This window comes from Canis aureus, chromosome 30, assembly GCF_053574225.1.
Source record: "Canis aureus isolate CA01 chromosome 30, VMU_Caureus_v.1.0, whole genome shotgun sequence".
NCBI lineage: Eukaryota > Metazoa > Chordata > Mammalia > Carnivora > Canidae > Canis > Canis aureus.
The window spans coordinates 15,923,820-15,948,160 of record NC_135640.1 but is presented as its reverse complement, the minus strand read 5'-3'; the positions used below and the strand labels follow the sequence as shown (position 1 = coordinate 15,948,160).

The 24,341-nt window shown below is 39.4% G+C and overlaps 2 protein-coding genes across 5 annotated transcripts in view; one reads left to right on the top strand and one right to left on the bottom strand.

Annotated features, from left to right (window-relative positions):
- Positions 1-24,341, top strand: part of LIPI (lipase I) — a 130,574-nt gene that overhangs the window by 41,818 nt on the left and 64,415 nt on the right. The window lies entirely within an intron of this gene.
- On the bottom strand, positions 9,202-23,308 carry RBM11 (RNA binding motif protein 11). 3 transcript variants are annotated; one of them, XM_077878791.1, is made up of 6 exons: positions 23,104-23,251; positions 22,357-22,528; positions 18,057-18,219; positions 16,622-16,694; positions 12,070-12,166; positions 9,202-10,549 (listed from the first exon to the last, which is right to left on the bottom strand). In XM_077878791.1, the coding sequence occupies exons 2-6, from the start codon at positions 22,468-22,470 to the stop codon at positions 10,265-10,267; spliced, it is 732 nt and encodes a 243-aa protein (XP_077734917.1). In that variant the 5' UTR covers positions 22,471-22,528; positions 23,104-23,251; the 3' UTR covers positions 9,202-10,264. The 3 variants fall into 3 exon arrangements, with proteins under 3 accessions (XP_077734917.1, XP_077734916.1, XP_077734918.1); XM_077878790.1 differs by having other exon boundaries at positions 9,202-10,552; positions 23,104-23,248; XM_077878792.1 differs by lacking the exon at positions 22,357-22,528 and having other exon boundaries at positions 9,202-10,552; positions 23,104-23,308.

Below are 24,341 nucleotides of genomic sequence, written 5' to 3'. Positions count from 1 at the left end.
TGAGCCAAAGGCACTCAAACGCTGAGCCCACCCAGGTGCCTGGGAATGAGATTTTAAGCTCAGGAGATTTTAATTACATTTTAAAGCAATATAATCACCAATTTAAGAATCGCTGGCTAGGGACACCTGGGTGGCTCAGTGGTTGGGCATCTACCTTCAGCTCAGGGCGTGATCCCGGGATGCCTGGATCGAGTCCCACAATTGGCTCCCTGCATGGAGCATGCTTCACCCTCTGCCTGTGTCTCTGTCTCTCTCTCTCTCTGTGTCTCTCATGAATAGATTAAAAAAAAATCTTTACAAAAAAAAGAATCCCTGGCTAAGGAAATATGCCAATTTTTCAGACCAAAGTATTGTACAGGCATTTGGATAATTAAAAGTAATACCATATATGTATAGGCCTATGTTAGATGAACCAAAAAAAATGCCTTAGCTCATAGTAAATACAGTTCAGGGTTACTGAATTTTCATCATTTAAGAAAGATTTCTTTTTAAAAAAATGTAGTATCAATTTCCTTACATAAATCTAAACAAGCAAGCATATTTGCTATTAAAGGGACCAATAACCCTCCAGAGTAGTATAAGGATAACTTTAAATTGAAAACATCTGAACAAATAGCCTTTCTCAGGAAGAAATTGTATCTAACTTCCCTTTGCTGACTTAAGCAGAATAAATCCTCCTCGGAAGGGGTTTCCTGTTTGAGAGAAGATTGATCCTTAGCCCTGGTAAATGAGAGTCCAGCTGCCGTAAATACCTCTTGGAGGGGAGCTTCAAGCCAGGAAGAAGACTGCCCATCTGACCTGGATGAAAATTTATGTAAACATATATAAACAACAGAACCTTTCATACTTTCCCACTGAAGCCCTAGCCCACCAACCCCCTCATTTGTTAAACTGGTATATAAACCATTGCCCCTTGCAATTTGAAAAGCTGGTCCTTATACCATACTCCCACAGGCATGTGAACTAAACTTTTCTCAAAGTCATTAATTTAGACAAATAATTCAAAAAAATTAATTAACCTTTGTCAATTTAATTTTCAGGCCCCAGACTACTTACACCTGAGCTGGTAAGGGAATGTTTTCCTCCTAACGCTATCCAGCTTGGTAATTAAAGCTCTCCATCCTGGGGATCCCTGGGTGGCTCAGCGGCTTAGTGCCTGCCTTTGGCCCAGGGCACAATCCTGGAGTCCCGGGATTGAGTCCTGTGTTGGGCTCCTGGCATGGAGCCTGCTTCTCCCTCCTCCTGTGTCTCCCTCTCTCTCTCTCTGTGTCTTTCATGAATAGATAAATCTTTAAAGAAAAAAAAAAGAGTTAAAGCTCTCCATCCTGAATATATACCACTTCTTCCCATGATGTGGCTCAAATCCCTTTGTAAAGGAAAACATCTTCTAACCTGACAGTTTGGAAAAGAGATCCATTTTCTTAATTTTTGTGTCCTTGGTTTCAAAAAGTAACTTATAGATTGAGATCTGTTAGTTGGGTGGCTTTGGAGTCACCAAGTGTCTTGCAATAGGACTCTGTGAATTTCTGACCATTTCTGACCAGTCCCATTGAGGAGACTCCATGGAAACATAGAGCAAGGGTGCCTGGGTGGCTCAGCAGTTGGGCATCTGTCTTTGACTCAGGTCATGACCCTGGGGTCCTGGGATGGAGTCCTGCAAAGGTCCGGGCTTCCTGCGCAGCAGGGAGTCTGATTTTCTCTCTCCCCCTCTGTCCCTCCCCACCGCTCCTTCTCTGTCTCTCTCAAATAAATACAATTAAAAACAACAACAAAATAAACCCAGAGCAAGACAAGAGAAGGCACCGTTCGTCATCCTGCCACTATTCCCTCAGAGAAGCTGACTTTGTGTCCATTGCAGAGGAGGGGGAGACACTGACTCAAGTAGAGCAAGTCGGAGGAGGAGGAGGAGGAGGAGGAGGAGGAGGAGGGGGAGGGGGAGGGGGAGGGGGAGGGGGAGGGGGAGGGGGGAGGGGGAGGGGGAGGGGGAGGAGGAGGAGGAGGAGGAGGAGGAGGAGGAGGAGGAGGAGCTTCAAGATGTTGGGAAGTTGCAGGGGCCCTAGTGGGAGTGGAGGAGGTGGGAGGAAGCCACTTGTTCCCTAGGAAACTGACCTTGAGTTTAACCCTTCTGCCTGGAAGGGCAGCAGGAAACCCTTATCTTGGTTAGCTCCTGGTCAAAGTAGGTGTGTCAGTTATTTTCAGAAAATCCTGCTCCTTGTAAAACAGCTGACAATTTACTTTCCTTAGAGGTTCATTCAACAATTTACTTCAATTTTTTTATGACAGCTGACAAATTTCCTAGGCTGTTTTCAAGTGTGTCATATTAAGATTCCCCTGACTTAAATTCTAGTTGACTTTTAAGTTTCTAGGGCAGCCCAGGTGGCTCAGCGGTTTAGCGCCGCCTGCAGCCGAGGGCGTGATCCTGGAGACCCTGGATCCAGTCTCAGGTCAGGCTCCCTGCATGGAGCCTGCTTCTCCCTCTGCCTGTGTCTCTGCCTCTCATTCTCTCTGTGTGTCTCTATGAATGAATAAATAAAATCTTAAAAAAAAAAAAACAAAGAAGACTTCCAAGTTTCTAAATGCTATCAACTGTACCTTACTTTAGTTCCTTAAATTCCTCTAATTTTATTTGCTATATTCTGATTCTTTTGTCATTTTCCTACCTCTAAATGGCTCATTTGCTGAGAAATAAACTCCTCATTCAGGATGTTTCAAAATACCACTCATTGTTCTAAATTCAAGTTTAATGTCACCTCAGGTGGAAATGAAATGTACTTTATTTGAGCCCTTTGCTGACTGCACTGTTTATTCTTTGTAGAAGGCTCAACTTAATTTCTGTTTCACACTCCATTACAATGGGTGGGAGCAATAAATTCAGTCAGTGGGAGTATTCACTTCTTCCCGCAGGACTGTATCCTCTACAGGATTACCTAACATAGGAACACAATTGCCATTTTAATAAAATAAAAAACCTTCAGGCAAGCGTTCAGAAAGAAACTCAAATTGCTTATGTTGTACAAAAATCTAAAGATTTTCTCTCTTCACATCCTAACAAAGCACTCCATGACCCAAGATTTATATGTTAAATTGAATTTGGCAAAATTCTAAAAGAAAACATAATATACTGTTTCTAAAAGAAAACATTATATTAACTATATAAAAATTAAGATCTGCTCTGGCAAGAAAACACAAAAAATAAACTGGAAATTATTTAAATATTATATAACAGAGAGCAAACTTTCTTAAAAGAGGATTTTAAAAATCAGCAAATAGAACTTTTTAAAAAAATCCAACATACTGAGACTACACAGTTTGATCTCCTTTTCCTCCAAAAACTTGCTTAAAACAAGAGTAAGATTAAAAAAAGAAAGAAAAAGAACTATTTAAGCAGAAGAGATTGGGAAAAGAGATAATAACACAATTTTAGACATTCTCTAGATCTTTAAGAAAACTAACCAACTCAACAAAAATCTCTCTTAATCACATATCTTCTTTGAGTTATGGTCCTATTTATCTTCTTTCTTTCACAGCAAGAAACTTGAATAAGTTATCTCTTCTTGCTGTCCATCAGTTATCTCCTCTATCTTCACTTGAAATTACTCTGATGGTGCTTTTGCCAAAATTATTCACCCAAAGTGTGTTCTATGAAGCATCATTGCTGAATCCAGTGACCAATTCTGAGTCCCTATCTTACCTGATCTTACCTGATCTATCAATAACATTTGATGCAACTAATTATTTCTTCCTTCCGGAAACACTTTCTTCACTTGGATTCCTCGACACCATGTTCTGCTTGTCGTTCTACTGGAGGTTTTCTCATTTATACCCTGAGGTACAAATACTGGCAATACTCAGGCCACAGACCTGAGGGCATCTCCTTTCTATCTACATGCACTTCCTAGATGATCTCATCCAGTCTCAAGACTTGAAATACCATCAGTATGCCAATAATGCTAATGTTTAAATCTTCAACCTTCATCTTTCCCGTGGACTCCAGACTTAGATATGCAAATTTCATGATATCTTTTATTAGGTTTCTGATATGGAAATCATAATTAACACGTCCAAAATTCTGCTCCAGATCTTCATATCAGTAAATGATAACTTAATTCTTCCAGTTGCTCTGACCAAATACCTTGGAGTCCTTGTTGACCATTCATTCCCTCTTTCCCAGCATTAGAATGCTTTGTGAATTGTCAACTTTATCTTTAAAAGACACCTAGAGTTCTGACCACTTCTATTGCTACTGTTTTGATCTACACAAACATCTTTTCTTGACTGGATAACTTTGATAGTCTTGATAGGTCTGGCCTTGTGAGGGCCCTCACTCCCCCACCCCATCCACAAGACATCCCCATTAAGAATAGAAGTCAGAGTTGTTACAATGTTACAACAGGGTTGTTACAAAGTTCCCACTATCTTTTGCTCACATTCTTTTCTTTCTTAAATTTCATTTTTATTCATGAGACAGAGAGAGAGGCAGAGACACAAGCAGACAGAGAAGCAGGCTTCCCGCAAGGAGCTTGATGTGGGACCCAATTCCAGGATCCCAGGATCCTGACCTGAACCGAAGGCAGATGCTCAACCACTGAGCCATCCAGATGCCCCAGCTCACATTTTTTCTTGTGATCAACTTCCTCCACCATATTAGCTTCCTTCTCTTTCTTCCCTAGAATGCTTCCTCCTTAGGGCCTTTTCATCTGCTGTTCCCTCTGTCTGGACTTCTTCCCTCAGATATCCACATGGCTTACTTTCCCTCCTGCTTTGAGTTTTTAATCCCTGAACATTGCCCTTAAATAAATATATTCTTCCTCAGCAGCTATCAGTTATTAACATCTCACTTTATATGTTATTTATCTTATTTATTATCTTTCTACTAGACAGTTCCATAAAAACATGATTTAAAAATATATGTATGTCACCATAACCCAAGTTCCTGTATCCTCAAGAGGTTGGGGTGATACTGACAAGAGGCAAGTCATTTTACTTTTTTTTTTTTTTTTTAAGATTTTATTTATTCATGAGAGAGAGAGAGAAAGAGAGAGAGGCAGAGACACAGGCAGAGGGAGAAGTAGCCTCTATGCAGGGAGCCCAATGTGGGACTCGATCCCAGGTCTCCAGGATCATGCCTTGAGCTGAAGGCAGGCGCTCAACCACTGAGTCACTCAGGTGTCCTAAGTCATTTTATTTGTACAGGTTTAAAACTTGGAGTCTTCCAAAGACAGGTGGAAGAGCAGGGCTAAAAATGTGAGAACTGTTGAGAGTCAGGATAGAAAATTGTTAGACTACTAGGTGTCCTTTTTTTTTTTTTTTTTTTTTTTCCTGTGTATTCAGGTGATTGCCTTTCTTCCTCCCAGGATTTTCTTGAGGAATGGAGACTCTCACGCCCTTCCATCACTGCATTCTGTGTTTGCCTCTATTATGTTGTAGCACCATCCTGAAATCACTTTTCTAACTGTCCATCAATGCCAAAAAAAACATAAATTCCTTGAATGAAGGGATCAAACTTTTCCAGTGAGGTCTGTTGCCTCAGCACCAAAATCTGTTTGGAATGATAATCATTCCTTTTTGATTGATTTGCTTTAATGAATACTCCAAGCAGGAAATGAAAAGAACCTGAACAGGGTCACAAATGAGGAGTTAATGACCACTTAGAAATGAAGTGAAGGGAACTGTCATTCTAGAATAACTCCCAGGGTTTTGACTGGCAAGCAGGAGAGTCTGCAATGTTTCCCTTGTGATTAACTTGGAGGTGGGATAAAATCAATGAAGATTTGTTGTTAGCCTGGGGCAAGCAGCTGGGCTGAGTTATTTTCCTATCCAGGTCATTACTAATTTTCTCATATAGAAATAGAAGCAAAGACAATAATTATTAGGATTCAAATAGTGTGTTGGGCTGATCAACAGCATTCATTTAAATCATGTTTTCATTTATTATCCCCAAACAAGGTCAAGTAGTTGAAACAATTATTGCTAGATCCAGGTCCTTGCAATAGATAATATTATGTAAACTTGTTGGGTGTCAATCATTCCTAGACTTTATAACACAAGAAAAATGTGAGAGTCTATCCTTACATCGTGGTTAGGGTTTCCAATTAAAATGCAAGTGGCCCTGTATTTCTTAATCCTCATAAAACCTGTTGATGCTATAACAAGATGGTGTTGGAAACTTGAAAGGAAATTTTACTGGGAACCAGATAATAGATTACTTGATCTCACCTGCTAAGGCAGTTCTGCAGGCCCATGAAGTAATTTTTGCAGGTTAGGCATGACTGGTAATAAACTTAATCCACAGTTGGGGTACCATGTGACCCTGCAGAACCCATTCTGATGCTGTAACATCATCACTAAGAACTTCAGCAAATACCACTAAGTGAAAACTGGAAAAGTTGTGCTCACTGAACTTCCTCAGGCTTGAAGCATAGAAGCAGACATCATCCTTTGTTAAGAAGATGTCCTCTGGGACGCCCCGGGGGCTCAGTGGTTGAGCATCTGCCTTCAGCTCAGGGCGGGATCCTGTAGTCCAGAATCCCATATCGGGCTCCTTACATGGATCCTGCTTCTGTCTCTGCCTCTCTCTATGTTTCTCATGAATAAGTAAATAAAATCTTAAAAATAAATAAATAAATAATGTTCTCTGAACTTTCCACATTGAAATATAATTTCTATAAAGATTTATAGATTAGTGCTCCTTTACCCAAAATCAAACCCAGGCTAGTAATTCACATTTCTTAATGGGAAATAAATGAATGAGAGGCTCCTAATTCTGATGTAACTAGCTTTACCAGGATGAAATAGATACAGAAATGGATAATAGAGGTAGAATATGGACACTTCAAACTGAGCTTTGACTACAGGCCTGAACAGTTCAGTTGATGTTCCATCAGTTCTTCCAGATGGTATTCTAAAAGCCAACCCTACTCCGCCAAGCCTTTCTCCCTAGGGACAAGGAAGATGGGGAACTAAACAGCCAGGCCATCCACCCAGAGGCAGCTAGTTAAACCACATCTGTCGCTAGCCACACCCACCCTGAGCAGTCCGCCCAGCTCTTAAACATATTTAAATGGAGATGGGGCTGAGTAACTGGTATCACCTTTATCTTTGCATTCTGCTCTTAGTCCCAATAACAGGCTAATTTTAATTTCCTTAACTGCCTAACACCAAAAGTGCTTTATTATTGTTGAAGTAGGCACATGGTCTAAGAGACACTGAAACAGTTCTCTGCTAAGTCACCAAAATGCGGTCAACAATCGTTCTAACCTTCCAGCAACCAGTCCAACACTGGCCACAGAAGAAAATATTGCGCAAGGCAAAAATTGGGGTAATCCTGAAAGCACTGAGTTTGTATTGCTAATGAGACATTCAGGAGGGAGTGTTCAGTCGGCACCTGGAGGACAGTCTGGAGACAGTTTCAGAAGTACTGTGTTGGCAAGAGATGAAACTCTTTCTAATTCCCCAACAGTTTATTTAGCTGCACAAAGGAAGAGGTTGACTACTCAAATGTACAATGTTCCTGCACCTGCACAGTGCTAAAGAAAGTGTCATAATTCCTAACTTTTTCTTTCATTACACTCTGAACAAAAAAACCAACATTACATCAGAACTTTGTCACGTTATAATAAATTAGTTATTGCTAATCTAATAATTGCATCTAATGCTAAGATTTCAAAGGTGACAACCGTCTTATTAGCTATACATAGCTATTTGAAACCATAGCTCAGGATGCATCATTTCAGGAAAAATTTCAAGGGTATATTTTCTTGCACCCATTTTTTGACCAACTTTAATTCTAAGTAATTTTTCTCAATGGTTTTGCCACTGCCTGATGCATTATAAAAATTCATTTAAAAAAATTACTGATGGGATCCCTGGGTGGCGCAGCGGTTTGGCGCCTGCCTTTGGCCCAGGGCGCGATCCTGGAGACTGGGATCGAATCCCACGTCGGGCTCCCGGTGCATGGAGCCTGCTTCTCCCTCTGCCTGTGTCTCTGCCTCTCTCTCTCGCTCTCTGTGTGTGACTATCATAAATAATAAATAAAAATTAAAAAAAAATAAAAATAAATAAAAAAATTAGTGAATGAGAATAAAAGAGAACTAATTTTTTTCTCCAATTACAGGCTTCTTCTATCATTTGCAACAGGACGTGTACATACATAAAATAGATTTTGAGAATGGAGAATTAAAATCGATAAAATAAAACCCTCTAAGGCAAATAATTTATATAATTTTTAACTCAAATAGTACTGGGAAAATTGATAATTTAAAATTATATAGGATTATAGATTATAGTAACATTTTAAAGAAAGTTGTTTATTTTTTAATGAGACAGCAAGGGCAAATAGGTGTATTTGCCTTCTGGTTGGTTCAAATTGGCTTTTTAAAGTTGGTATCAGGGTAATTCCTGCCTGTGATGGAAGAAATTGCAAGACTTACTTGCAGTTCTAAGATTTCAGTTCATGTAACAGTGTTTCAAGGTAATTTTTACAAATATTACAAAAACTGGGCAGCCCGGGTGGCTCAGCGGTTTAGCGTCTGCCTTTGGCCCAGGGCATGATCCTGGAGACCTGGGATCGAGTCCCATGTCCGGCTCCCTGCAGAGAGTCTGCTTCTCCCTCTGCCTGTCTCTGCCTCTCTCTCTCTCTCCGTGTCTCTCATGAATAAATAAATAAAATCTTAAAAAAAAAAAACTGCTAAGAGACATTTCTTATGTACATGTTTTCTATAATGCTGATCATTATCAAATAATGTAGGGCTAAGGTGAACTATAGGTATAAGAATTTAAAAAAAAAGGAGGGGGCTCCTGAGTGGCTCAGTCAGGTAAGTGTTTGCCTTCAGCTCAGGTCATGATCCAGAGTCCTGGGACAGAGACCCAGTTCAGGCTCCCTGCTCCGAGGGGGCTTGCTTCTCCCTCTGCCTGCCACTACCCCTGCTTGTGCACACACACTCTTTCTCTCTGTCAAATAAATAAATAAAATCTTACAAAAAAAAAAAAAAAAAAAGGATTGAAGAAAAGGCTGAGGTGAAGTTAATGTTTTTAAATTGCAAAAATGTGAAGGTAAAAAAAGGAATATTCAGGAACACAGTATATTTGGATCAAGCTGTATCAAGCAGTAATTAATTCTTCATGTTCATCAGGTGGAAATGGATTAATATTTGTATTTAAAACTCTACTGCATTGTGTATTTATAATCAAAAGTTAAATTCATTTTGGTAAAAAATATCTTTATTATTTTAAACAAAGATCTATAAAGTGCCATGCAAACTGCAGAGGAATTATCTAAGCATAGCTTTTTCTACTGAAGTGGGTGGGTACCTCCCAATGAAGTTGCAGGATTCTTTTAATTAGCTTTAGTAAACAAATACTTTCATCATTTTAGCTTATGATGAACTACAAAGTTAACAAAATATCCAAATAAACCATTAATTTTACATGTATTGTCTTCTAAAAATAAATGAACCAAAACAGGAAACCTGATTTGATAATAAATATTAAATATCATATATTAATGAAATACCATTCTATTTATTGTTCATTATCAAGATTTAAGTATGTCAGATATACTATTTCAAACCCAGCTGGCAAAAGAGGTGGATAATAAATACCGTCATAGCCAACTAATTTTCATACAATTAAGCAAGAAGTGAAGAGGCAGGTATTCCTATTGATATACATCATATAAAAAGAGAAGGACCTAAAAACTAGTCCCATAATAATCATCTTTCCTTTGGTATCACTGTCACATATCCTCATTCTATGAGATAAACCTGTAGGAAAATAAGGCTCAGAAAAAACACATTTGGACATAAAAAATAAAATGTTATTCACAAAGGAAACTAAAGCCTGTTTTTTTGTCTTTGTTAGGAACATGTAACTCCTAAATAGTTACACTAGCTTCATTCAGAAAATCCACCACTCCGGACAGGCAACAGTCTAGGAGAGCATGGTACCTTATCATAAGCGCTCAGTAAGTGACTTCTGATTGATAATTCCATGTAATTTCATAATCCATACCAAAATATAACAACTCAGAGGGTATTTCTTGTTGACAATGTGTCAAAAATACCATTACAAAAAGTACTACATCATATTATTTATAAATTTTTGTCATTTCACATAAAGCCAGCAAATTAGATAATTATATATTTCAAAAAACACAAGAAAGCCACAAAGTTGGTCATTTAGAAGAATACAGGTTTTTTTTTTTTTTTTTTTTTTTTTTTTAAAGAAAATGAAGACCTGGGCAGACAAATTTCACTTGAACATAAGGCTAAAATCTTTTCTTTTTCTTACACTTTCGGAACTTTTGGCTATATTCATTTCCTCTCTTGTTTTCTGTGCTACTATCACTGTCACTGGTTTGTTTTTGCCGCTTTCGTTTATTTGTCTGATAAAGATCAGGGTCACTGGGTTGTTGGTGAGTCCGTTCATAAGAGCTGGGTCCAGCCTCCAGATCTGGAACACAATTTAGCGAAGACGACGCAGCTGTGCTATTAGGAAGTGATGCTGCCATCTCATAGTAAGGAAGCTGGAGGGCTGGATTATACGCAGGCCACTGCTGCGTAAAAAAGTCAATCATTACCAAAACAAGCTCAAAATGTTAAAGAAAAAGTTAACAGTTTACACACATTATACAAATAACTACAAGCCAACTAAACCACCTGTTAGGACAGTGACTTTTCTCAACAGAATTGTGATAGTTTCCTATAAGGTCGTGTACAACTTACTACAATACAGATGCTGCCTTACAGAAATGTAATACAATATAATCCAATAACACACAGTTTCATATTTTCTAGTAGCTGCGATACAGAAATAGAAAAAAAATAGATGCCATTAATGACGTATTTTATTTACCTCCAAATATCCCAAATATTGTCATTTCAACATGTAAATAATTAACAGGTAAAAGATTAATGAGATATTTTACTTTCCCGTTTCCATGCTAAGTCTTTGAAATTTGATGTGCATTTATACTTATAGCACATCTCAATTTGGATGCTACATTTTCACTGAAAACACTGGATCTGAATTTAGATTACCAAAAATTTACATCTGAAAAAGTAGATTCACATACTCAAGTTCTTGCAAATATTCTTAAAAATATTCTAATAACTGAACCAAGTTATCTGCTTTTACATTTTAATAAAAGTTAAAATTAAACAAGACTAAGAACTCAGCTCCTTAGTTTCACATGTGGCTAATGGCCACACTAGGGTATGTAGCATGTTTGTCAACAATTAAGATAGAGAGAACCTCTCTTGTTTTTAACTCAAATTTCTAATTATTCAAAGTAGACTAAAGATTCAGAGACATTATGAACTTGTGTGCATGTGTATGTGTGTGTAAGTGTTTTTCTCATCTCTTCTATGGATAAAAAATGCTGGGAAGAAGGATAATAACAGTTTTGGATAAGAACTGGTTGTTTTTAAATATCTCATTATAATTAAGAAAAAATTTTCCCAAAAGTTAAATTCTCCATTCCTTATGTTTACAAAATGAAAATGGCTATTTGAGAAATCTGAAGCTCACATATATGTTGGATGTTTACAGCAATCACACCCTGAATCACAATACCTGTATTATAGTCCCACATCTGTCACTAACAACTGTGTTACGTTGGGCCTATTGATTAACAACCCTGGACCTCAATTTATTATGTATAAAATGAGGAGTTGGAAAAAAAAATATTTTTCCTGAAGTTCCCCTTTAACTTATTGTGACTATAATTATGATTTCTAGCTCAGAACCTATTTCTGAGAGTCTTTGGAAATAATGTAATTTACCACTCAGAATCCAAATTAAATTAAATTTAAATTTAAATGAGGACTCTCTACTTATATTTTATTTGGACCATGGTGCAGCATCATTACCATCTACCCCTTCTGTGTTGACACACTTGCTAAAATACTAGGTGTGCGATTGAAGAGGACTGTGTTAGAGCAGACTGCCTGCCACTGGGGGGACAGTGCTCAGGGCAGCTTCTGCCTTCACCTCAGGCTTAGATTTGAGAACCATAGTTCCATCACAGTCTGTATCATATTATATATTGAACCAAAGGCATATCAAACTTACCATCTTCTGAAAGAAAAAATATCCTTGAGGTAAAGCTGCAGTATTTATTGGAAAGAACTGCATGGGAAAGGAAGCTCTGCCCACAACTTCTTCATTTCTTTGGGTAGGTAAAAGAAAAATTAATAAAAAGTTAAAATCCCTACACACAAATGCCCTTTTTCCTTAAAAAAAAAAAAAAAAAGGAAAAACCTCCTTATAATTACAAACCTCTTTAAGACACCTCAGTTAAGATTAACTTTAAACACATACACACAAATAATCAGATATTATGCTGATAATATAGTGACATAAGTAGTATTTTAAGTCTTATTAATTGCTACATATTGAAATCTCAATATTTAGAGTCACATCTGACTTTCTGACAGGAAAATGTTAAACAATGTTATATGTATATAAAGAAAAAGACACTTAGATATGAAGAGAGCAAAGCCAAGTCATTAGTAATCACAAAGGGCACATTCACTTTTCTACAGATATAAAAATTTTCCTTAATTTATTGTTGAAGGTATCTTCACTATTTAACTATAGAAATTATGCTCCTAAATGGACTGCTAATGTTACCAAAAAGTCATGTTTGCAGATTTGTTTCACACATGAATTAAGATAACAAAAATCTCTAATTTAAAAACTGGTGAGCTCAAGTTTCATTTATAAGTGTAATATTTGCTTCTATGAAGATGTTTAATAAATTCAGGCCACAATTACTAGTTAGATTCTGTAGCTAGCCTTCACTTGCTTACTTGCTCCACAGCATTCCACAATTTTAATGTGACTACTACTAATCCTTAGGAAAGGAGGTGTGCTGTGGGAAAGGGTGAAACAGGCAGGTAGAGGCAAAGATGAGGGCAGGTGAACAACAGGGAACCGTCAGATGGATAGGAGATTCCATTTATGAGTGGTGAGAGTAGCATCGCAAAAACCAGTGGAAGAAAAACAAAACAAAACCAGTGGAAGAGTAAATTTCACTAAGGAAGAAAAAGGAATTAGTATCTGTTGTTATAAAAGAGTAAACGGAATAAGCACTGACGCTACTGAATTATTTTTCAGAAGGTTCCTGATAACCTTTAAAAGGGCACCTTCCATGTACCAATGGGGTTAAGAAGTATGTAGGAAGTAAGAATGTGAAGGATGATTCAGGGAGAAGAAGGGGAAAAATATTAACTGTCTAATTTGGAGACAAGTTTGGAGGAGACCAGAGGTGTGTGTAGAGTAAGTGACAGTAAAGAAACAAAAAGTGCAAAGAAATTATAGAGTGGGGCAGATGTGACCTCAGAAGCAGAACTAGTGAGACTAGCACCATTATGAAAACAGCTGCAGATTCTCTAAAACCATTATCTTTCCATTGTGAATCTTAGGGCATTCATCTAGAGATGAATCACACGTAAATCGGCAAGAGTTATGAGCTTATCTGTATCCTCCAAAATTTCTAAGTTGAAGTCCTAACCCCCAACACTTCAGAATGTGACCTTATTTGGAACCAGGTTGTTGCAGATGTAATTAGTTAAGAGGGTCATACTGGTGTAGGATGAGCCACTAATCCGATAGGGCTGTTATCTTTATAAAAAGCGGAAATTTAAAGACTGGTATACACAGAAAAACATCGTACGAAGATGAAAGCAGAGATCTGGGTGATGTATCTATAAACCAAGGAGTATCAAGACTACCAAATAACCAGGAAACACTAAGGCAGAGACTCAGAACATTCTTCCTCATAGCCTTCAGATGGAATAGACTCTATGGACATCTTGACCTTGGACTTTTAGCCTCCAGAACTGTGAGACAACACATTTCTATGGCTTAAGTACCTCTCTGTGATTATGTTACAGTATCCCTAGCAAACTAATACAGGAACCATTTATTAAAAACAGAAGGCATAAAGGCAATAAAAGCATAAAAAATCCTTTTCTAAGAAAGACCCATGAAAGACTAAAGATACAACATGTACACCATTTTTCTCTACACCTTGCTTCTGGGACACCATAACCTATTCTCATTCATCCTTTATAATATAACAAATACTAGAAAATAAAGTACTACCAATGAAATGTAGTTCTATGAAATATACAATAATTCTGATTTTCTACCCTAGAATTTGTGATAATTTAGTTTGTCAAACATAAGTATAGAATAAGAGTTATGACATCTTATAGTGCTTATTTTTCTACCTCTGTCAAACAGATTTCTTCCTAATTCCTGAGAAAAATGAGGTTTGTTTCCTCACTAGTAAAAGAGAAGAGGCTCTCATATATATGGCTCAATTCAGGAGTCTATAGTATGTCTCCCATCAACGTGGTAAATCATGCCCTCCTTTTTGGTAATATTGGCTGAAAGTATTACTGAATACCTCCTATGTGCCCAGTATTTTAAATATATTGAATGTATTATAAAATTTGATTCTCATAAGAATCTTCAAGGTATTGGGGCACCTGGGTGGCTCAGTGGTTGAGCATATATCTGCCTTTGGCTTAGGACATGATTCCGGGGTCCTGGGATCCAGCCCCGCATCAGGCTCCTCACAGGGAGCCTGCTTCTCCCTCTGCCTAGGTCTCTGCCTTTCTCTGTCTCTCATGAATAAATAAATAAAATCTTAAAAAAAAAAAATCTTCAAGGTATTATCCTTGTTTTAGAGACAAGCTATAGTGTGGTGAAATTACTTGTCCAAGGTCATACCATTAAGAAAGTGGCAGAAGCAAGATTTAAATTCAGGTAATTTGGGCAGCCCTGATGGCTTAGCGGTTTTGCAGTACTTCTCCAATAGATAACCCTGTGCAATTGCCAGTCCTCGGAGACACTCTCTTATGCCTCAGAGAGATAATTTAGGTTACTGTTAGTCTACATGAGAATATTCGGTTCTGCTGCAGAGGACAAAAAAAAAGAAGATGGATAAAATGTTTGTAATAAACTCTAAGTAAGCTAGTAGTTTCTGGGACACTGATGAAACTGTTAGGGACAGAATTAAGCAAATCACTTGGGAGATACAGGCATAATTTATAATATATATTGAATATACATAGTAAATAAGTTAGTGTTAGGTTTTTTTTTTTTTTTTTTTTTTTTAAATGATGGGTGGAGAAAATTAAAGACAGCAGAGCCAGGCAGTAGGTTCGAGAGTGCTTTAATGGGGAGCCCTCCCGGGCAAGGTTCCGTGACCCAGAGAGGCTCGAGTCCGGGAACTCGCACCCAGGCAAACCGCAGGGGGGGGTTTATAAGGAGTTTTCGGCAGGAAGATGGGAGCTGGGCGGCATTCCAGTTAGGGCAAAGGTTACAGGTCTTTGGAAGCTAAATTAGGGTAGGGCGGCAAGGTGGCATCGGCGGGAAGATGGGGGTGGGGCGGCAAGGTGGCATGGTGGGGGGAAGATGGGGGGGGCGGCAAGGCGGCGTTATCGGGAGGTTGCTGGCCTCGGGTAAGCCATTTTGAGGTCCCCAGTCTCGCCAGCCCAACAGTTAGTATCCTGTCAGACATGCTACAGATAGATTCAATAGCTAATATGATGGAATATGTAAGAGTGTTACTTAAGAGACAAAAATGGGAAAGAAACACCAAGTCCTCATCATGTCACCCTTGGCTTGCTCTTGTGTTTGATCTGTCTCAAAAAATAAAATCTGGGTGCATCTGGAAGTTACTTCTGGTCAGGAAGTTACTTCTGTGGTCAGGAATATTGCCCATAAGACGCTTAGAGAGAGCAAGGGAGTGAGAGTAGCTCCAAGAAATTTCCACCTGAATAAATACCCTTATTAAACCTCAAATCTAGCCTTCATAACCACACTAGCAGTGAGGAAGGCTGATGTGGCAGAGAGAGACATGGCACACAAGTATTAGCATAACCAGAACACAGCATCCTGGTCCTCTGGCCCACTTGTACCCAACTCTAAGTGTGCTAACCTATTCAGGATCTTTCCTGTTGCTTTTCACTGTATCTTCTAAATTAGTTTAATAAATGGTGTGATTTCAACATTTCAATTTTGTTTCAGAGCCTTTCTGTTCCATGACCTCTGGGATAGTTTGCCTGACAGCGTCCTTAGAGGCTGCTATACCATCAAGAAATGAGCCAATATAAAATTTTAGAATATATGGAAAATTACCATAAAGAAGTTCTAAAGAGTAGTACAATAAATAGCACAATGGCTTAATGTCAGAAGGCTTAATTTGAAGCCTAGCAACTATCACTTTTTCATCTTTATGACCCTGAAAATTAGTTAACTTTGCATCTTTGTTTATTCAAGTATAAGATATGGATAATAGCATCTCTATGATCCACCACAATGACACCTTGGATGCTTAAGTGATTTAACATCTATGAAGAGCACAAGGTAAACCATAAAGAACACTAGAAATATAAATCTCTCCCACCCTACTACTGAAAATATTAAAACTGAACTTTAAATCAAAATATTTTGTCACTTTTCATTGTTTCAGAAAAAAGTGAATTGCCTAATTTTAATCCCATGTCTAAATAGTAAGGTTTTACAATAGTTCAGAATATATAAAAACTATTTCTTGTAATAAGAACAGTTATTTGCTTTACTTTTTTGAAAAAATATCTTTAATTACCTGTAGCTGTGTGAATTTATCTTAATACAGTTCTCAAAACTTTGGTTAGCTGGTTCAGAAGAGCGAGAGCTCCCTATAGAAGAAACAGAATAACAGATTACTTAATGGCACAATTTTTTTTGAGTTCTAATGTTAAACCATAGAACACTCCAAACCCTAAAGGATATAGTATTGGTTAAAATTCCTTAGTCATATAAAATGCAAAGATATATTCATATATATCTTTGATCTCACAAGTGATATTTACAGATTGTTTACACTAATACAAATAACTAAATTATAAACCAAGTTTGGCCAAAGTGATGGCTGTACAGACGAATGATATTGACATAAGACCGTAAGACACATGATGTTGTGTTCTTCTACAGACTAACAATGATAAAAATCAATGTTATCTGCATCTTGTGTAGAATGCATGAGTTCTCTAAACTACACTGGCAAAAGTGGATGCGACTTTACAGAGGGGATGCTTAGCAGCTGGCTGGGATGCATCAGAACGTAGTACATCCTGGCCATTGCACCAGTCTGTGTGATTTAACCAAACAGTACTTGAAAGCATGATATAGCCAATTACCTTTGCAAAGACATTAAAAAAGTAAATAAAAGAAACACAAGGAGAAACCCTTTTCATTTGCAATGAGGTATTGTTTTCTTATAGTTTTTTTGTATAATGAGAGGAAAAAGAAAAAAACAAGGGATAAATCAATAAGCTTGAATCATTTAGGGGAGGGAAGCAACGTAAGCATCACAAGCACTGGACCATAACCATAAGCATCACTTCTATCAGCCTCTCATAATATGAAAAGGGTAGAGTACTAGGACAATGTCCTCTGGTATCTCATCAGTTTTTGGCAGGTGTGTAGGAGAAGACATTTGAGGTCATTCATGCCTGGAAGCTTTCCTCTACAGTTACTGAGGGTCCCTCTGCAGCTGCTTTTAGTTAGCTGCTCTTGCAGGGGCTTAAATCCAGGGCAGTATGTAGAGCATGGTGTTCCCAGGAGAATGGCTAAGGCACTCACTCCATCTTCTAAATAGCAGGTATTTGATACAACACATTAGCAATGACAAAAAGATTAGCAAATAGCCTTGATGTATAAAACGCTAGAATTGTTTGTCTGCAATTCATTTATATTTGCTTAAAGTAGCCAAGAGCAACTATTTTTTTTTTTTTTTTTTTTTTAAGAGCAACTATTATAACTACTTGCTGGCTGCGGTACTAAGACAGGACATTTTAAATTTTAATACAGAAAAGATGCTATAGGATTAGCAATACTAATTGATAATATAACATTACAAATGTCTACTTGCATTTTGAGAAAATTTAATAGAGATGACAGGAACACTTTTTTGGTCTTACATTATATGGAAAACACAATGTTCACACCTCTGAGAACAGCAAAACACACTCCGAAGATTCATCAGTGGTAAGACTTACCAAATCGATACTGTACATTAATTGGTCTTCCATATAAACGAATTCCATTCAGCAAAGCTATGGCATAAGACACCGATTCAGGATGTTTAAAGCAGACAAATCCAAAAGTCTTCGGTTTTCCTTCTCTGTCTTTGCATATAGTCACTTTGGTTAATGGCCCAGCCTATAAGAAACTTAAAAATTATTTTCTCATAAATCTAAAGATTTTTTTTTTACATTCAGATAAATCAAGTATATCAACTTCAGACTTAAGAAAAATCTTGTTAACAATAATTGCTTTATGTAGCTACGAGAATGCATTTTCCTAACAGCAAATATCGTATTTCATTACACTCTCTGGTATTTTTTGACTCATCAAGGAAATATTCATGGTGTTAACAACAGAAAATTTTAGGTAATAGTTCCAAATCTTAAAAGAAAAGATATGTTACCCTCCAGTTAAGCTTAACAAAAACAATTTTGAGAGCATTTAAATCTAAGAATAAAATACTACATTGTTTCCATACGTATTAACTGTGTATAACTCAAAAGTAAACTTTAGTGACAAATCTGATGTTGATTTGAGCCTAAAAAAACTGTTATACTGTATCACGGCCTAGTTTTTTCCTGTCAAAGTTAAAAATTTTGATAAGAGAAATTAATTTATCATGTGTTTTGATCTAATAATCCCATTTGGTAAATATTCCCAAAGGAAAAATATTTTATTATGTTTATGACTTTAAGTAGGTATATTATTTATAGGAGTGAAAAATTAGAAAGGTTCTAAATTCAACAATGGGAGAATATTATTCCACTGTGTACTAGTAAAGGAATAAAACAAAAAATTGAAAATATTCAGGTTGTATTGATAATATAACCTATAATTTGCAAAAGAGAGTAAAAACGCTGAGTCAGGGCAGCCCAGGTAGCTGAAGGGTTTAGCACCGCCTTCAGCCAAGGGCCTGGTCCTGGAGACCCAGGATCAAATCCCACATGGGGCTCCCTGCATGGAGTCTGCTTCTCCCTCTGCCTGTGTCTCTGCCTCTCTCTCTCTGTGCCCCTCATGAATAAATAAATAAAATCTTAAACAGAAAAAACAAAAAACACTGAGTCAAATATTGTAAAAAAGTGTTAATTACAACTAAAAAAATTGTATCCCCCTCTCCCCCCGATAATGATTACAGAAGGCACTCATAAAGAATTATAAACTATGATTTAATGGAGAATGGCTCATACTTTTCAATCGTTTACTTTAATGATTACTTTTCTTTGTAGAGTTGTGTAAATAAATTAAAAGTAGTTTTTATTCTGAAGAAAAATGTTAATTATTGATGTAGGAATGAGTTAGGGACAGATGGGGCTAGTCAGGGAAAGAGAAGGGAAAGGCCCAAAGTCAGGCTCCCATAAATCCCAAGGACACTGAATGGTCCAGGGTCAGGCTCCTACCCATCCCAAGAAAACAGAGGTAAGACAGTAAAAACAGGGGGAAAAAAAAATATGCCCAGGCTCCCTAGCTCCAAAATGTTATGTAGTATCCCTCTCTAATGGTTACCAGACAATCACAGAGATTCACCAGACCCCAAAACAGCCATATGTCAATCACTTGAGACAGCACAAAGACATCTAAAGGCCTTGGGTTCCCTGGTTAGGTTCCCAATAAAAGGCCTGCCAAAAAGCCCTCAGTGGCAATGCTGTCGGGACCCCTTTCCTGAGAGCTTTCTCCATATCTTTGCTTAATAAACTTCTATCGCTTTACTTACTCTTTGTCCACAAGATCCATTCTTTGACTCTGTGAGACAAGAACCAAACTCTCCTGTATCATTATCATCTTTAAAATGCTACTCTTAAGATTCAATCTTTTTTCATTTTCTGCTTTCCCAGGGACTAGCTCATTCTCCCTTCTGGCTTCAAGGACCACTTCCTCAAGACAACTGTTTTTTACACTCATGCCTCCTAAGATACCTCTGTGTGACTGTTCTTCAAACTCAACATATTTGAAACTGAATTCATCATCTTTCTCCTCCAAATGTGTACTTCAGTATTTCTTAGTCAAAAGTACAAAGATATTAAACCTGATTTTCTCACTTCCAAGGGATAATCAGAAATTTAAAAGAAACTAGTAAAAGGATAAATATACACAATAAAACTAATTTTAATCAGTACTGTTCTATTACAGATATTAAATGTATGAAATCACAAACAGAATATGCTTTGAATAGGTTTTGAATTTTACAGATCTGAAGATATACCAAAGCATTTATTTTTTTTTTTAAAGATTGTATTTATTTATTTATGAGAGATACAGCGCGGTGAGAGAGAGAGAGAAAGAGAGAGAGAGAGAGAGAGAGGCAGAGACCCAGGCAAAGGGAGAAGCAGGCTCCATGCGGGGAGCCCAGAGCAGGACTCGATCCCGGGACTCCAGGATCAACGCCCTGAGCCAAAGGCAGGCGCTAAACTGCTGAGCCACCCAGGCGTCCCATACCAAGGCATTTCTAAAAATAAAGATTTCAACAAGACTTGTTTGCAGTAACAATCTCATCATCTTTTAGTCTTTTTTGAAGACCAAGTTCACGTGTTTTAAAAAGCCTTTCTAAAGGACACCTCACTTTAGCAAATCCTTCCAGAATACAGAAGGATCTAGGCAAAAATAAACACATATGCTTGGTTGCCTGATCTATTAAAAAATGAACATTTTCTTTAGGTAGAAATTATTTAAAAAATGAGAAGATTTTGGGACACCTGGGTGGTTCAGTGGTTGAGCGTCTGCCTTCGGCTCAGGATGTGATCCCGGACTCCCAGGATCAAGTCCTGCATCTGACTCCTGCATGGAGCTTGCTTCTCTCTCCCTCTGCCTATGTCTCTGCCTCTCATGAATAAATAAAACCTTTAAGAAAAAACAGAGAAGATTATACATATATGTATTATATATATATAACATCTATCTATCTACCTATGTATCTTGTAGATCCATGCAATTGGTATCAATCCAATTCCTACTGACTAGAAATTAAGTAAGGCCTTGGGGCCTGTGTGTCTATCCCCAACCTCCTCACCAGTTCCCCTCTGTTTTTGGAGGTTCAACCATGAGAGAAACCTTCAGGGGAAAAAGAACTATAAAGTTTTTTCTTTCTTTCTGTTTTCCTTTTTTTTTTTTCTTTACATTTTTTTGGTGTTAGAGTGATAAGTTTCAAATGATATTGGGGGAAATAACTATAGGAAAGACAACTATCAGAGCAGATTAAAAAGGGCAAGTTTAAAAAAAAAAATGGCAAATTAGGGGCAGCCCTGATGGCTCAGCAGTTTAGCGCCGCCTTTAGCCCAGGGCCTGATCCTGGAGACCAGGATCGTCCCACGTCAGGCTCCCTGCACAGAGCTTGCTTCTCCCTCTGCCTGTGTCTCTGCCTCTCTCTCTCTCTCTCTCTCTCTCTCTCTCTGTGCGTCTCATGAATAAATAAATAAAATCTTAAAAAAAAAAAAAAAAAGATGGCAAATTAGAAAAGCAAGCATAAAAGCCTTAAAATCAACAGTATTTTTCAAATAATAGTTTTATGTCCAGGAGAGGGAACTGTGGGGGATTCTCTTTCTCAAATTGTGTGTATCTGTAACAGAAGACTGAAACAACGTTAAGGTCTTTCCAAAACTATGTAAAGAACACTTTGACCACCGGTACTCTCCCTCAGTCCTAGAAATTTAGCTTTGCTGTGGTCTCCCTTGGAACTTGCCAGTATTCTGATGGGGGGGGGGGGGGAGTCATTCCTTATTGCTCTCTTGAGATTAGTATTCGTAATAGTACCACTATTAGCATTAACAGTAGCAGCAGCAAACACTTAGAAACGCCAAGCTCAATTCTGTTTTACCTGCGTTCATTTATTTAATCTTCATACCACATCATACGATAGATGCTATTAGTACCGTTTGGCATTTAAAGAAACTGCAGTCCTGAGGTACTCATTTACTTGCCCAAAGTCACATCGCTGACATTACTAGAGTTCATACTCCCAGACAACTTCACTATTACATAGACCTCTCTTTTTAGATCATTCTAAATCGTGATAATTTTAAATTCCCCCTTTTAGAAAGACCAAGCACTACCCCTTAAATTTTATGTTCAGGGATCCCTGGGTGGCGCAGCGGTTTGGCGCCTGCCTTTGGCCCAGGGCGCGATCCTGGAGACCCGGGATCGAATCCCACGTCGGGCTCCCGGTGCATGGAGCCTGCTTCTCCCTCTGCCTGTGTCTCTGCCTCTCTCTCTCTCTCTCTCTCTGTGACTATCATAAATTAAAAAAAAAAACTTAAAAAAATTTTATGTTCAGCATCTCACTTCGGGTTTGCCACGTAACGGTTCGATGAATGGCTGGAGGGGTCCATCGCTTTCGAAGGGACACCCAGGTGTATACAAAGGTGAGCGTTTACAGGAGACAGGAGGCTTACTCATGGAGGTCCGGAGTCTCGAAAAGTTTCCAAAAGGTCCGCTTGGTATGAAATACAGGGAACTGCCCAGGGAATCAACTGGTCATAGTCATGATGCGGCTGTCTGAATCATTAAATCGCACTTATACTGGAGCAAAACCGCGCACCACAGGAAGGGGCTTGGGGGTGGGGTGGGGACAAGTGAGTACAGGGCGACACCTCACAGTCTAGACAATCAGTCGGCTGGATGGAAGGCGCGAGCCTGCTAGTTACCTGCAGGGCAGGGACAGAGCTGTTTCCTGTTTTGCCGGAGACACCCAAGGCCCAGGGGGCCTCCGCGAAGCCCTTACTCAGGGCTGGGGGCTGAGGGGGCCACGACGGCGTCCCCCCCCCCCCCCGGGCTCGACAGTGCGCACGGGGACGGGGCGCATATTACATCACTTCACCACCAGCTGCTCACCTAGGGCAGGTGCGCCCAAACGGAACTAAATTACAAACCCAGGCACAGAGTGGGGGGGGAGGGAGGAAGGGGCCGGGCTCCGGATGGTCCAGGTGCGCCGCGCCCCGCCCCGCCCCGCCCCGCGGGCTGCGCTTCCGGCTCGACGCTCCCCGCTCGGCCGCCGCTCCCGGCCCGGCCGCCGCCGCCCGCCCACGATACCTGAAGGAACAGCTCGTAAAGAATCTCTTCCCGAACTCGGGCCTCTAAATTCCCCACAAACACCGTCCTGTCGGCCTCCTCCTGAGGCGGGAACATCCCTCCGGTCTCCGCCAAGGATGGAGGAGGCCTCCAGACCGCGCCCCCTCTCGTCGCTTCTCTGCGCCGCCCGGACCGGGGGAGCGGGGCCGGCGACGTGAGCGCGCGCGCCGGGGGCGGGGCGAGCCGTGAGGCCACGCCCCCCGCGCCCCTGGGCCACGCCCACCGCCCCCCGCCCACCGCCCACCGCCCGGCCACAGTTCGGGTCCCGGCGGCGACCCTAAGACAGCGAGGGACGGTGGGAAGATCACCGCGTTCCGGGCTTTGCACTTCTCCTCGTGGGGGTGCCTTCCATCTTCCTACCCACAGCACTATTAACTGACTTTGGGTTTATTCAATCAACATTTTCAATAAAATGTCTGTAGAGATGCTTTTAAGATTTACTAGCTGCAGTACTGGAGCTTGCAGAAAAACAGGGGAAGGTTTGTTTGCAAAGAGTGAATGAATAAATCCTTAGGAGTTTGGGTTTATATTCTGTATGAAGTACTTTGTAAAAAAAAAAAAAAAAAATCCATGCATGCATGGGTGTGGACGTGAGGTACAGTAGAGTCCTAGAGCTAAAGTGTATTTACGTAGGAAGCGCGTCCTAGAGGAGTCTTTGAAAACGGGCACGGAGTTTTAGGTGGGCCCTGGAAGGCATCTGTAGACTTTAAGAGCCTCCACACAGGAACAATACTAAGGGTAGGGATCCCTGGGTGGCGCAGCGGTTTGGCGCCTGCCTTTGGCCCAGGGCATGATCCTGGAGACCCGGGATCGAATCCCACGTCGGGCTCCCTGCATGGAGCCTGCTTCTCCCTCTTCCTGTGTCTCTGCCTCTCTCTCTCTCAGTCTGTGACTATGATGAATAAATAAATAATAAAATAAAAAATACTAAGGGTATAGCAACTTCTGTGACAGAAGCCAGACTTTTTGAGGATGGCTGCAGGGTGATGAAGTCTTGGAATATAGGTGAGGTCCGGAGCCCACGACCATTAAAGAATTCTTTTTTTTTTTTTTTTAAGATTTATTTATTTATTTCTGATAGGAATTGTGAAAGCAAGGTTTCCAGGACCCTGAGGGGGCCAGCTGTTGTTGGGAAAAGGTCACTTATTACCGCCAAGGAAACCTGAGTTCTGAGACCCTTCAGATGTGTATGGGTGGGC

Bases quoted from the DNA above. Each gene is read 5' to 3' on its own strand.
- RBM11 (XM_077878790.1), bottom strand. From the start codon at position 22,470: ATGAGTAAGCCTCCTGTCTCCTGTAAACGCTCACCTTTGTATACACCT. The intron at 18,220-22,356 runs GTGAGATGCTGA...AGTTTCTTATAG, and splicing joins CGTTACGTGGCAAACCCGAA to GCTGGGCCATTAACCAAAGT. The intron at 16,695-18,056 runs GTAAGTCTTACC...TTTCTTCTATAG, and splicing joins TAATGTACAGTATCGATTTG to GGAGCTCTCGCTCTTCTGAA.